This window comes from Leiobunum rupestre, chromosome 1 (genome assembly GCF_980474605.1).
Source record: "Leiobunum rupestre chromosome 1, qqLeiRupe1.1.hap1, whole genome shotgun sequence".
NCBI classification, from domain to species: Eukaryota; Metazoa; Arthropoda; class Arachnida; order Opiliones; family Sclerosomatidae; genus Leiobunum; species Leiobunum rupestre.
Window position 1 is genome coordinate 90489291 of NC_143384.1, and position 13420 is coordinate 90502710.

At 34.5% G+C, this 13420-nt stretch overlaps 6 protein-coding genes across 9 annotated transcripts; 3 read left to right on the forward strand and 3 right to left on the reverse strand.

The window, feature by feature from the left end:
- Positions 1-493: 493 nt before the first annotated feature.
- On the forward strand, positions 494-1300 carry LOC149968861 (uncharacterized). Its single transcript, XM_090173521.1, has 3 exons — positions 494-770; positions 850-1071; positions 1167-1300. Exons 1-3 carry the CDS (start codon positions 616-618, stop codon positions 1291-1293), a joined length of 504 nt encoding a protein of 167 aa, XP_090029647.1. The 5' UTR covers positions 494-615; the 3' UTR covers positions 1294-1300.
- Positions 1301-1547: 247 nt separating this feature from the next.
- LOC149968862 (uncharacterized) lies at positions 1548-4074 on the reverse strand. Of its 2 annotated transcripts, XR_016480650.1 has the most exons (8): positions 3871-4074; positions 3397-3809; positions 2872-3327; positions 2731-2807; positions 2469-2655; positions 1973-2399; positions 1767-1912; positions 1548-1704 (listed from the first exon to the last, which is right to left on the reverse strand). XR_016480650.1 is itself a non-coding variant. In XM_090173539.1 (3 exons), the coding sequence occupies exons 1-3, from the start codon at positions 3967-3969 to the stop codon at positions 3213-3215; spliced, it is 627 nt and encodes a 208-aa protein (XP_090029665.1). In that variant the 5' UTR covers positions 3970-4074; the 3' UTR covers positions 2815-3212. The 2 variants fall into 2 exon arrangements, 1 of the variants encoding a protein (XP_090029665.1); XM_090173539.1 differs by lacking the exons at positions 1548-1704; positions 1767-1912; positions 1973-2399; positions 2469-2655; positions 2731-2807 and having other exon boundaries at positions 2815-3327.
- Positions 4075-4490: 416 nt separating this feature from the next.
- LOC149968863 (uncharacterized) lies at positions 4491-5453 on the forward strand. Its single transcript, XM_090173548.1, has 3 exons — positions 4491-4923; positions 5003-5224; positions 5320-5453. The coding sequence occupies exons 1-3, from the start codon at positions 4769-4771 to the stop codon at positions 5444-5446; spliced, it is 504 nt and encodes a 167-aa protein (XP_090029674.1). The 5' UTR covers positions 4491-4768; the 3' UTR covers positions 5447-5453.
- A 247-nt stretch (positions 5454-5700) lies between these two features.
- LOC149968864 (uncharacterized) lies at positions 5701-8227 on the reverse strand. 2 transcript variants are annotated; one of them, XR_016480661.1, is made up of 8 exons: positions 8024-8227; positions 7550-7962; positions 7025-7480; positions 6884-6960; positions 6622-6808; positions 6126-6552; positions 5920-6065; positions 5701-5857 (listed from the first exon to the last, which is right to left on the reverse strand). XR_016480661.1 is itself a non-coding variant. In XM_090173562.1 (3 exons), exons 1-3 carry the CDS (start codon positions 8120-8122, stop codon positions 7366-7368), a joined length of 627 nt encoding a protein of 208 aa, XP_090029688.1. In that variant the 5' UTR covers positions 8123-8227; the 3' UTR covers positions 6968-7365. The 2 variants fall into 2 exon arrangements, 1 of the variants encoding a protein (XP_090029688.1); XM_090173562.1 differs by lacking the exons at positions 5701-5857; positions 5920-6065; positions 6126-6552; positions 6622-6808; positions 6884-6960 and having other exon boundaries at positions 6968-7480.
- A 416-nt stretch (positions 8228-8643) lies between these two features.
- Positions 8644-9606, forward strand: LOC149968865 (uncharacterized). Its single transcript, XM_090173570.1, has 3 exons — positions 8644-9076; positions 9156-9377; positions 9473-9606. Exons 1-3 carry the CDS (start codon positions 8922-8924, stop codon positions 9597-9599), a joined length of 504 nt encoding a protein of 167 aa, XP_090029696.1. The 5' UTR covers positions 8644-8921; the 3' UTR covers positions 9600-9606.
- Positions 9607-9853: 247 nt separating this feature from the next.
- On the reverse strand, positions 9854-12380 carry LOC149968866 (uncharacterized). 2 transcript variants are annotated; one of them, XR_016480666.1, is made up of 8 exons: positions 12177-12380; positions 11703-12115; positions 11178-11633; positions 11037-11113; positions 10775-10961; positions 10279-10705; positions 10073-10218; positions 9854-10010 (listed from the first exon to the last, which is right to left on the reverse strand). XR_016480666.1 is itself a non-coding variant. In XM_090173587.1 (3 exons), the coding sequence occupies exons 1-3, from the start codon at positions 12273-12275 to the stop codon at positions 11519-11521; spliced, it is 627 nt and encodes a 208-aa protein (XP_090029713.1). In that variant the 5' UTR covers positions 12276-12380; the 3' UTR covers positions 11121-11518. The 2 variants fall into 2 exon arrangements, 1 of the variants encoding a protein (XP_090029713.1); XM_090173587.1 differs by lacking the exons at positions 9854-10010; positions 10073-10218; positions 10279-10705; positions 10775-10961; positions 11037-11113 and having other exon boundaries at positions 11121-11633.
- Positions 12381-13420: the final 1040 nt, after the last annotated feature.

A 13420-nucleotide genomic window follows, 5' to 3' on the forward strand; every position in this document is an offset into this window, starting at 1 on the left:
CGCGTGGCATGAAGGGCTTACCACCACCCTCTTACGTATTCTAACCCAGCCACTGCTAATTGGCTTTAGTTGAATTAGACCTATGGTGGTGTCTTGGGTATTAGTTTAGCTGATTATAATTATTATTATTAAAATTAGAGATAATCTCTAAAGAACAAAAAAGACCCCGTAAACTATCGCCCCGGTCGTAGCCGCAGTGCAAACTATCTTAATTTTATCACTTGAAGACAAGCTCGCGTTATTTTTTAAGTTTAATTACTCGTAACTCTTTAAAAAATACTTAATTTACTCAAGAAAGATCTATGAGAAAGAACGGAAATCCAATGTTAAAGGTTACATTTAATAAAAATAAAAACCTATTTTTTCGTGAAGCTTAGAGTATAATATATCCTAAAAACAGTTCATTTATTATTTTGTGACCGTAATTAATTTTTAATTTGCATTAGAAAGGGGATATTTAAGCAGACGACATGATTCACTCCAAAACGGGAAAACGCTAGTGGTCACGTGTTTTTATTAAGGCCGACGTCACAGGCGGGAAACTTCCTAAGCGGCAATTTAAACTTCGTGGTCGGTAGTCCTAAATTTCGAGTGATTTAATTTTAAATTTTAGCGATGCAACAAATAGAACCATATAGATTTGAGCCAGAAAGAAATAGTAGTAGTTCTAGTGAGTCTGATATATCGGAAAATTATAGTTATAATGAATCAAATGATTCTGATGATTCAGATGATTATGGCCACCGCTTAGATGCAGAAGTGAATACCTGGTGAGTGTATTTATTTTCATTTATTCAATTATTTAATTGGTTTCAACCATGTGATTAATTTTAAATGAATGCCAATTAGGTGTAGATGTACAAATTGTAAAGCTATGGCAACGGAGGATGAGTGTACGTGCTGTGTAGAGCAGAGAGAAGTTAGAAATAAAATGGAAGAAGTCTCGTGCATTACTCTGCACCCTGGATTTGAGGCAGTGTGCCTAAACATTTATGTTTTAAACACAGCGTACCGATTATATGCCCGGAACTTTATAAGAAGGCTTGGGTTACCTAACAATGATCCAAATGCGTATGTATAACCATTGACAAATAATTTGTCAATGTATAAGTTTGGTTTTCATAATTATATTATAAAAATTATTTCATTATTGTTTTTGTTTTTAGACGATTCAGATATACAGCCTACAGGCAATTTGTTGGCATGATTTACAAAAATCTGGGTGAGCGATTGAGAGTAGTGATTCCATCATGTGTTATCTCGCATTCGTGCAAGATTTCCCTCACCAGATGACACTTACCAAGGATATCTACATGTTTAAATTTTAGTGATAAGAGATTTAGTCAAATTCTTTAGAAAATGTTCAGTTATATTTGTCATGAAAAAGTAAATGCTCCAGGAGTTTAATAAACTAGTCTCATTTTTAAAATAATTTACAAGGGTTGTCATTTTTAAAACTTTTTACAAATTTAAAATAAAATTAGAATTTTTTAATCAGTCAGACTGTTAAAGAATCATCAAACTACTTTTTTTGGCAAAATCTGCTTGTAAATTTTGTAAGTAATTCTTCTTTAGGTGGGTGATCATATGAATATGAAAGGGGAGGTGGTACAATATCTTTTCCCAAAGACTTATTAGCTTCTTCGTAAGTGGGATAAATCTTTCTCATTTCTAGAACCTTTTGGTATAGCGTTTCGACATAACCTAAAATTAAAAATATTTTAATTTTTTTCTCAAAATATCACAAATAAATTTAATAATCTCACCATAGGTAGAATCCTCCTTTCGAAATACCAAAGTAGGTTTTCCTTTATTGGCTTTGGAGAATCGATACGTACACTGGTCTACGTCACCAAATTTCTTTATATCTTTTTGACAATTTTCATTGTGATGGAGAGCGGATAAAGCTAGTCTATTTAAATGAAGTGAATAGTAAATCGATTTATAATACATATCAAAATTTTATATTGACCTCGATTGCATTCCTTCGTAAAAAAAATGTGTATTTTTAGGGGCATTGGACAACAAAGTAGCGTGGTACCCCTCAAGCGAACTTGTCCCTCCATATCCGGAAGTTAATTCAACATCTTTCAATAGCCTTTTCGCTTCAACAATTTTTGCAACTTGAAGGTGAGCCAAGGTTCCCTGTCTTATCCAAGTTTTTTTTCTTTCTGTTTTTTTATCCAAAAGTCCATGCAAACATTTTTTAAATGAGCTCCCTGGGTGATTTTTATGTAAATTTGAAATGTGATTTGGAAGACTGAGCCATTTATCTCGTTTCTCCTCTTTAGTGTTACTCGCAGCGCAGAAATACAGATGGTTGGTTATACTTTGGATCCAGTCTGCTATTACGGCACAATCCTTGATTCTACTCGCAGCAGCTAGCTTTTTCTTCAGACCTGGAAAAACCAATAGTTCAAGTTAACTATTTCAATTATAATATTAGAATATAAATTAAGACCTATTACTTTTAGAAACATGCCAAGGATCAAATTCGTGGACTATGTCGTATCACGTTTCCCTCATGTACTTGGTAATTTGTAGATGCCGGTCTGTTATCAACCTTGTTATTTTCACCCCACGAGATTCAATAACTTTCAAGCATCTCTTCAACCCTTCAAATTCCATTGCGTTGGAGTTGGCAACTTCATTTGACTATAAAAAGAATGATACGAAATTATAAATAGTCTTATAGCAGTGAGGGTAAGTTCAAAATGAGTATATTGTTACCTGGACTAATTGAAAAGTGACAATTTTATTTGTTTTTAGGTTCATGATAGAATAACTCCCAAATTTAGCATTATGACCTGAATGGATATTTTTTTTGTTTGTATTTCAGAGAGGCACTTAATCACGTTTAAAAATTAATACCCGGGCTGTCGCATCTTGAATCGCCTCCGAAATTAACGTCACCCTCCAATGTTAAACACTCTGCAATGTTATCAGCTTCTTCCTTCTTCCACACCTCCATTATAGACGGATATAAATAATATTTCTGGATTAAATAGTAGGTTGACAATGAAAGGCATTGAATGTTTAATGTTTTGAGCATTCGAATGATATTAGTCGGATGGTTTCCGTTAAACAACATGCCAGCTGCTAATAACAAATTTCCAATGGGCAGTTTTCCATCGAGAGGTTGACTATACCAGCATTGAGAGTGTCCATTCACACAAAGAGATTCGATGCACACCATTGACCCCTTAATATATTTAATTTTCGCAGAATGTGAAGAGTTGCATGAGGTTACTCATAAACACTATGAACTTTTTTCCTCCAGCCGGACCTTCGGGTAACTCTTCCTCAATATCAAAGTCAGAATCACTCCTGTTTTTAAATAAAGCATTGTTTAAGACACCTTTAAATGAAAGGAGATATAAAAATATTTTCCATTACTCTGATTCCGAAGAGGGTTCGTAAAATGAGGTATTAAGGTCATCTGGGTTGCAATCTTCATTTTTAATATCACTTGAGTAGTATTGAGTACTAGAATCAGCATAATCCTTAGATTGACAACTGCAAGAGGGCTTCAATTCCTCTGGCATAGGTAGCTTGTTTTCAGATTGACTTTTCTCGATAGTTTGCGTACTTTTTGAACGGAAATGCTTATTAATCTTAACCGTTTGTACTTTTCTGGATTTGAACTGTAGATCCATCATAGTAAAAGCATCTTTCATATCAGTCTGGATTGATATAGGATTTGGAGTAGGGTTCAAAGTTATAACTTCCTCAACTGACATCTCTGCATTTGACACCACTCCAATTGTATTAGCCTCGGTCTCAGCCTCACCCAGAATGTGTTCTATTTCCTAAATTATTGAACAACGTTTTTAAATCTTTTAATATAATATAACCCTGGATAATTCTTACAAGTTTCTTTTGCCTTTTTGATATAAGACTCCTTGGACGTTTGGTTTCCTTTTCTTTTTGGTATGCAAAGATATTCGGAATTGCTCCTTTAACTAACATCCGTTTAGGCCAAAAAGTGCTATCAACACCAAGACTTTGAAGAAATTCAGCGTTTGTACTTGTTTCAAAACAATTAGTTTCGAAATGTTTTTGACATAATCTCGAGTGCTTCGTGGGTTTAAAGTTCTTTCTTTTTACTTTAGACACCCATATTTTTAATAGCGATGGGTTATCCAGAGGAAACTTGAAAAAACTATTCTTTCCCTTGCTATAAGCCGAATTACAACCGTACGCATTGCAGTAAACCACCATACTTATTTAATTTAAGTATTAGAATATTAAAAAATAACAATAAAATTAGGCAAGGGTTAACTCAAAGTAAGGCCCTAAAAGGCTAAAGCGCGGAAGTACCGTAGACGATCTCTGTGACGGAGCCTGATAGAGAGAGGAATTCCCATTTTTGACGTCAGCGCACCAAGCGCCGTTTTTTCCCCCTTTTCGCCCGTTTTGGGAGACGCCAGAGATAGAAGCGTGTATTGCGGCAAAGTACGTCTTTCTTAAATGTAACCTTTAAAGGTTACATTTAATAAAAATAAAAACCTATTTTTTCGTGAAGCTTAGAGTATAATATATCCTAAAAACAGTTCATTTATTATTTTGTGACCGTAATTAATTTTTAATTTGCATTAGAAAGGGGATATTTAAGCAGACGACATGATTCACTCCAAAACGGGAAAACGCTAGTGGTCACGTGTTTTTATTAAGGCCGACGTCACAGGCGGGAAACTTCCTAAGCGGCAATTTAAACTTCGTGGTCGGTAGTCCTAAATTTCGAGTGATTTAATTTTAAATTTTAGCGATGCAACAAATAGAACCATATAGATTTGAGCCAGAAAGAAATAGTAGTAGTTCTAGTGAGTCTGATATATCGGAAAATTATAGTTATAATGAATCAAATGATTCTGATGATTCAGATGATTATGGCCACCGCTTAGATGCAGAAGTGAATACCTGGTGAGTGTATTTATTTTCATTTATTCAATTATTTAATTGGTTTCAACCATGTGATTAATTTTAAATGAATGCCAATTAGGTGTAGATGTACAAATTGTAAAGCTATGGCAACGGAGGATGAGTGTACGTGCTGTGTAGAGCAGAGAGAAGTTAGAAATAAAATGGAAGAAGTCTCGTGCATTACTCTGCACCCTGGATTTGAGGCAGTGTGCCTAAACATTTATGTTTTAAACACAGCGTACCGATTATATGCCCGGAACTTTATAAGAAGGCTTGGGTTACCTAACAATGATCCAAATGCGTATGTATAACCATTGACAAATAATTTGTCAATGTATAAGTTTGGTTTTCATAATTATATTATAAAAATTATTTCATTATTGTTTTTGTTTTTAGACGATTCAGATATACAGCCTACAGGCAATTTGTTGGCATGATTTACAAAAATCTGGGTGAGCGATTGAGAGTAGTGATTCCATCATGTGTTATCTCGCATTCGTGCAAGATTTCCCTCACCAGATGACACTTACCAAGGATATCTACATGTTTAAATTTTAGTGATAAGAGATTTAGTCAAATTCTTTAGAAAATGTTCAGTTATATTTGTCATGAAAAAGTAAATGCTCCAGGAGTTTAATAAACTAGTCTCATTTTTAAAATAATTTACAAGGGTTGTCATTTTTAAAACTTTTTACAAATTTAAAATAAAATTAGAATTTTTTAATCAGTCAGACTGTTAAAGAATCATCAAACTACTTTTTTTGGCAAAATCTGCTTGTAAATTTTGTAAGTAATTCTTCTTTAGGTGGGTGATCATATGAATATGAAAGGGGAGGTGGTACAATATCTTTTCCCAAAGACTTATTAGCTTCTTCGTAAGTGGGATAAATCTTTCTCATTTCTAGAACCTTTTGGTATAGCGTTTCGACATAACCTAAAATTAAAAATATTTTAATTTTTTTCTCAAAATATCACAAATAAATTTAATAATCTCACCATAGGTAGAATCCTCCTTTCGAAATACCAAAGTAGGTTTTCCTTTATTGGCTTTGGAGAATCGATACGTACACTGGTCTACGTCACCAAATTTCTTTATATCTTTTTGACAATTTTCATTGTGATGGAGAGCGGATAAAGCTAGTCTATTTAAATGAAGTGAATAGTAAATCGATTTATAATACATATCAAAATTTTATATTGACCTCGATTGCATTCCTTCGTAAAAAAAATGTGTATTTTTAGGGGCATTGGACAACAAAGTAGCGTGGTACCCCTCAAGCGAACTTGTCCCTCCATATCCGGAAGTTAATTCAACATCTTTCAATAGCCTTTTCGCTTCAACAATTTTTGCAACTTGAAGGTGAGCCAAGGTTCCCTGTCTTATCCAAGTTTTTTTTCTTTCTGTTTTTTTATCCAAAAGTCCATGCAAACATTTTTTAAATGAGCTCCCTGGGTGATTTTTATGTAAATTTGAAATGTGATTTGGAAGACTGAGCCATTTATCTCGTTTCTCCTCTTTAGTGTTACTCGCAGCGCAGAAATACAGATGGTTGGTTATACTTTGGATCCAGTCTGCTATTACGGCACAATCCTTGATTCTACTCGCAGCAGCTAGCTTTTTCTTCAGACCTGGAAAAACCAATAGTTCAAGTTAACTATTTCAATTATAATATTAGAATATAAATTAAGACCTATTACTTTTAGAAACATGCCAAGGATCAAATTCGTGGACTATGTCGTATCACGTTTCCCTCATGTACTTGGTAATTTGTAGATGCCGGTCTGTTATCAACCTTGTTATTTTCACCCCACGAGATTCAATAACTTTCAAGCATCTCTTCAACCCTTCAAATTCCATTGCGTTGGAGTTGGCAACTTCATTTGACTATAAAAAGAATGATACGAAATTATAAATAGTCTTATAGCAGTGAGGGTAAGTTCAAAATGAGTATATTGTTACCTGGACTAATTGAAAAGTGACAATTTTATTTGTTTTTAGGTTCATGATAGAATAACTCCCAAATTTAGCATTATGACCTGAATGGATATTTTTTTTGTTTGTATTTCAGAGAGGCACTTAATCACGTTTAAAAATTAATACCCGGGCTGTCGCATCTTGAATCGCCTCCGAAATTAACGTCACCCTCCAATGTTAAACACTCTGCAATGTTATCAGCTTCTTCCTTCTTCCACACCTCCATTATAGACGGATATAAATAATATTTCTGGATTAAATAGTAGGTTGACAATGAAAGGCATTGAATGTTTAATGTTTTGAGCATTCGAATGATATTAGTCGGATGGTTTCCGTTAAACAACATGCCAGCTGCTAATAACAAATTTCCAATGGGCAGTTTTCCATCGAGAGGTTGACTATACCAGCATTGAGAGTGTCCATTCACACAAAGAGATTCGATGCACACCATTGACCCCTTAATATATTTAATTTTCGCAGAATGTGAAGAGTTGCATGAGGTTACTCATAAACACTATGAACTTTTTTCCTCCAGCCGGACCTTCGGGTAACTCTTCCTCAATATCAAAGTCAGAATCACTCCTGTTTTTAAATAAAGCATTGTTTAAGACACCTTTAAATGAAAGGAGATATAAAAATATTTTCCATTACTCTGATTCCGAAGAGGGTTCGTAAAATGAGGTATTAAGGTCATCTGGGTTGCAATCTTCATTTTTAATATCACTTGAGTAGTATTGAGTACTAGAATCAGCATAATCCTTAGATTGACAACTGCAAGAGGGCTTCAATTCCTCTGGCATAGGTAGCTTGTTTTCAGATTGACTTTTCTCGATAGTTTGCGTACTTTTTGAACGGAAATGCTTATTAATCTTAACCGTTTGTACTTTTCTGGATTTGAACTGTAGATCCATCATAGTAAAAGCATCTTTCATATCAGTCTGGATTGATATAGGATTTGGAGTAGGGTTCAAAGTTATAACTTCCTCAACTGACATCTCTGCATTTGACACCACTCCAATTGTATTAGCCTCGGTCTCAGCCTCACCCAGAATGTGTTCTATTTCCTAAATTATTGAACAACGTTTTTAAATCTTTTAATATAATATAACCCTGGATAATTCTTACAAGTTTCTTTTGCCTTTTTGATATAAGACTCCTTGGACGTTTGGTTTCCTTTTCTTTTTGGTATGCAAAGATATTCGGAATTGCTCCTTTAACTAACATCCGTTTAGGCCAAAAAGTGCTATCAACACCAAGACTTTGAAGAAATTCAGCGTTTGTACTTGTTTCAAAACAATTAGTTTCGAAATGTTTTTGACATAATCTCGAGTGCTTCGTGGGTTTAAAGTTCTTTCTTTTTACTTTAGACACCCATATTTTTAATAGCGATGGGTTATCCAGAGGAAACTTGAAAAAACTATTCTTTCCCTTGCTATAAGCCGAATTACAACCGTACGCATTGCAGTAAACCACCATACTTATTTAATTTAAGTATTAGAATATTAAAAAATAACAATAAAATTAGGCAAGGGTTAACTCAAAGTAAGGCCCTAAAAGGCTAAAGCGCGGAAGTACCGTAGACGATCTCTGTGACGGAGCCTGATAGAGAGAGGAATTCCCATTTTTGACGTCAGCGCACCAAGCGCCGTTTTTTCCCCCTTTTCGCCCGTTTTGGGAGACGCCAGAGATAGAAGCGTGTATTGCGGCAAAGTACGTCTTTCTTAAATGTAACCTTTAAAGGTTACATTTAATAAAAATAAAAACCTATTTTTTCGTGAAGCTTAGAGTATAATATATCCTAAAAACAGTTCATTTATTATTTTGTGACCGTAATTAATTTTTAATTTGCATTAGAAAGGGGATATTTAAGCAGACGACATGATTCACTCCAAAACGGGAAAACGCTAGTGGTCACGTGTTTTTATTAAGGCCGACGTCACAGGCGGGAAACTTCCTAAGCGGCAATTTAAACTTCGTGGTCGGTAGTCCTAAATTTCGAGTGATTTAATTTTAAATTTTAGCGATGCAACAAATAGAACCATATAGATTTGAGCCAGAAAGAAATAGTAGTAGTTCTAGTGAGTCTGATATATCGGAAAATTATAGTTATAATGAATCAAATGATTCTGATGATTCAGATGATTATGGCCACCGCTTAGATGCAGAAGTGAATACCTGGTGAGTGTATTTATTTTCATTTATTCAATTATTTAATTGGTTTCAACCATGTGATTAATTTTAAATGAATGCCAATTAGGTGTAGATGTACAAATTGTAAAGCTATGGCAACGGAGGATGAGTGTACGTGCTGTGTAGAGCAGAGAGAAGTTAGAAATAAAATGGAAGAAGTCTCGTGCATTACTCTGCACCCTGGATTTGAGGCAGTGTGCCTAAACATTTATGTTTTAAACACAGCGTACCGATTATATGCCCGGAACTTTATAAGAAGGCTTGGGTTACCTAACAATGATCCAAATGCGTATGTATAACCATTGACAAATAATTTGTCAATGTATAAGTTTGGTTTTCATAATTATATTATAAAAATTATTTCATTATTGTTTTTGTTTTTAGACGATTCAGATATACAGCCTACAGGCAATTTGTTGGCATGATTTACAAAAATCTGGGTGAGCGATTGAGAGTAGTGATTCCATCATGTGTTATCTCGCATTCGTGCAAGATTTCCCTCACCAGATGACACTTACCAAGGATATCTACATGTTTAAATTTTAGTGATAAGAGATTTAGTCAAATTCTTTAGAAAATGTTCAGTTATATTTGTCATGAAAAAGTAAATGCTCCAGGAGTTTAATAAACTAGTCTCATTTTTAAAATAATTTACAAGGGTTGTCATTTTTAAAACTTTTTACAAATTTAAAATAAAATTAGAATTTTTTAATCAGTCAGACTGTTAAAGAATCATCAAACTACTTTTTTTGGCAAAATCTGCTTGTAAATTTTGTAAGTAATTCTTCTTTAGGTGGGTGATCATATGAATATGAAAGGGGAGGTGGTACAATATCTTTTCCCAAAGACTTATTAGCTTCTTCGTAAGTGGGATAAATCTTTCTCATTTCTAGAACCTTTTGGTATAGCGTTTCGACATAACCTAAAATTAAAAATATTTTAATTTTTTTCTCAAAATATCACAAATAAATTTAATAATCTCACCATAGGTAGAATCCTCCTTTCGAAATACCAAAGTAGGTTTTCCTTTATTGGCTTTGGAGAATCGATACGTACACTGGTCTACGTCACCAAATTTCTTTATATCTTTTTGACAATTTTCATTGTGATGGAGAGCGGATAAAGCTAGTCTATTTAAATGAAGTGAATAGTAAATCGATTTATAATACATATCAAAATTTTATATTGACCTCGATTGCATTCCTTCGTAAAAAAAATGTGTATTTTTAGGGGCATTGGACAACAAAGTAGCGTGGTACCCCTCAAGCGAACTTGTCCCTCCATATCCGGAAGTTAATTCAACATCTTTCAATAGCCTTTTCGCTTCAACAATTTTTGCAACTTGAAGGTGAGCCAAGGTTCCCTGTCTTATCCAAGTTTTTTTTCTTTCTGTTTTTTTATCCAAAAGTCCATGCAAACATTTTTTAAATGAGCTCCCTGGGTGATTTTTATGTAAATTTGAAATGTGATTTGGAAGACTGAGCCATTTATCTCGTTTCTCCTCTTTAGTGTTACTCGCAGCGCAGAAATACAGATGGTTGGTTATACTTTGGATCCAGTCTGCTATTACGGCACAATCCTTGATTCTACTCGCAGCAGCTAGCTTTTTCTTCAGACCTGGAAAAACCAATAGTTCAAGTTAACTATTTCAATTATAATATTAGAATATAAATTAAGACCTATTACTTTTAGAAACATGCCAAGGATCAAATTCGTGGACTATGTCGTATCACGTTTCCCTCATGTACTTGGTAATTTGTAGATGCCGGTCTGTTATCAACCTTGTTATTTTCACCCCACGAGATTCAATAACTTTCAAGCATCTCTTCAACCCTTCAAATTCCATTGCGTTGGAGTTGGCAACTTCATTTGACTATAAAAAGAATGATACGAAATTATAAATAGTCTTATAGCAGTGAGGGTAAGTTCAAAATGAGTATATTGTTACCTGGACTAATTGAAAAGTGACAATTTTATTTGTTTTTAGGTTCATGATAGAATAACTCCCAAATTTAGCATTATGACCTGAATGGATATTTTTTTTGTTTGTATTTCAGAGAGGCACTTAATCACGTTTAAAAATTAATACCCGGGCTGTCGCATCTTGAATCGCCTCCGAAATTAACGTCACCCTCCAATGTTAAACACTCTGCAATGTTATCAGCTTCTTCCTTCTTCCACACCTCCATTATAGACGGATATAAATAATATTTCTGGATTAAATAGTAGGTTGACAATGAAAGGCATTGAATGTTTAATGTTTTGAGCATTCGAATGATATTAGTCGGATGGTTTCCGTTAAACAACATGCCAGCTGCTAATAACAAATTTCCAATGGGCAGTTTTCCATCGAGAGGTTGACTATACCAGCATTGAGAGTGTCCATTCACACAAAGAGATTCGATGCACACCATTGACCCCTTAATATATTTAATTTTCGCAGAATGTGAAGAGTTGCATGAGGTTACTCATAAACACTATGAACTTTTTTCCTCCAGCCGGACCTTCGGGTAACTCTTCCTCAATATCAAAGTCAGAATCACTCCTGTTTTTAAATAAAGCATTGTTTAAGACACCTTTAAATGAAAGGAGATATAAAAATATTTTCCATTACTCTGATTCCGAAGAGGGTTCGTAAAATGAGGTATTAAGGTCATCTGGGTTGCAATCTTCATTTTTAATATCACTTGAGTAGTATTGAGTACTAGAATCAGCATAATCCTTAGATTGACAACTGCAAGAGGGCTTCAATTCCTCTGGCATAGGTAGCTTGTTTTCAGATTGACTTTTCTCGATAGTTTGCGTACTTTTTGAACGGAAATGCTTATTAATCTTAACCGTTTGTACTTTTCTGGATTTGAACTGTAGATCCATCATAGTAAAAGCATCTTTCATATCAGTCTGGATTGATATAGGATTTGGAGTAGGGTTCAAAGTTATAACTTCCTCAACTGACATCTCTGCATTTGACACCACTCCAATTGTATTAGCCTCGGTCTCAGCCTCACCCAGAATGTGTTCTATTTCCTAAATTATTGAACAACGTTTTTAAATCTTTTAATATAATATAACCCTGGATAATTCTTACAAGTTTCTTTTGCCTTTTTGATATAAGACTCCTTGGACGTTTGGTTTCCTTTTCTTTTTGGTATGCAAAGATATTCGGAATTGCTCCTTTAACTAACATCCGTTTAGGCCAAAAAGTGCTATCAACACCAAGACTTTGAAGAAATTCAGCGTTTGTACTTGTTTCAAAACAATTAGTTTCGAAATGTTTTTGACATAATCTCGAGTGCTTCGTGGGTTTAAAGTTCTTTCTTTTTACTTTAGACACCCATATTTTTAATAGCGATGGGTTATCCAGAGGAAACTTGAAAAAACTATTCTTTCCCTTGCTATAAGCCGAATTACAACCGTACGCATTGCAGTAAACCACCATACTTATTTAATTTAAGTATTAGAATATTAAAAAATAACAATAAAATTAGGCAAGGGTTAACTCAAAGTAAGGCCCTAAAAGGCTAAAGCGCGGAAGTACCGTAGACGATCTCTGTGACGGAGCCTGATAGAGAGAGGAATTCCCATTTTTGACGTCAGCGCACCAAGCGCCGTTTTTTCCCCCTTTTCGCCCGTTTTGGGAGACGCCAGAGATAGAAGCGTGTATTGCGGCAAAGTACGTCTTTCTTAAATGTAACCTTTAAGAAAACTTAAGACTTTTGCCCCGCGAGAAGAGTCTGTCACCTGCTGGCGCTTTAGCTATTGTCTGGCCGAAACATTTTAGGCGCATGCGCGAATAAAGGAAATACATTATCACGTGACTTCCCCTTAGACAAACCGTCGGATGGTTGTATTTTCCCCCGAGCGCCTAGCAGAAGCTTCACTTTATTTAAAAAAATTGTTGCTAAAAATTGTTGTTTCAAATTATGCAAAAACGACTCCAGATTTAGCGACAAAAAATACATGGAAAGTATATTCTTTCTCAACTTTCCGAAACACAAAGCGGGAAAATGCAAACGTTCGATCGCAGTCTGTGCTCGGCCTGAATTTGTTAATCATAAACCAGTATTTAAATTTAGATATTAGGGCGTTAACGTTATTATGTTTATCATTTTTTTTTAAATTTCCACACCATGCAGATTTGTTTGTTCAATTCATTCTTCTGTGGGTGCTAGGTTCCGATTCTACAACTCTACTTATACATGTATTATGATTCGTAAGGAGTAAAAATTGCCCTTAAAAATTAAAATTATCCTTATACTCGAGTGTCAAAAAGGCACATAAAAGCGATTTTCAGTGAAAAAGAATAATAAGAAATTATATAGTAATTAATTA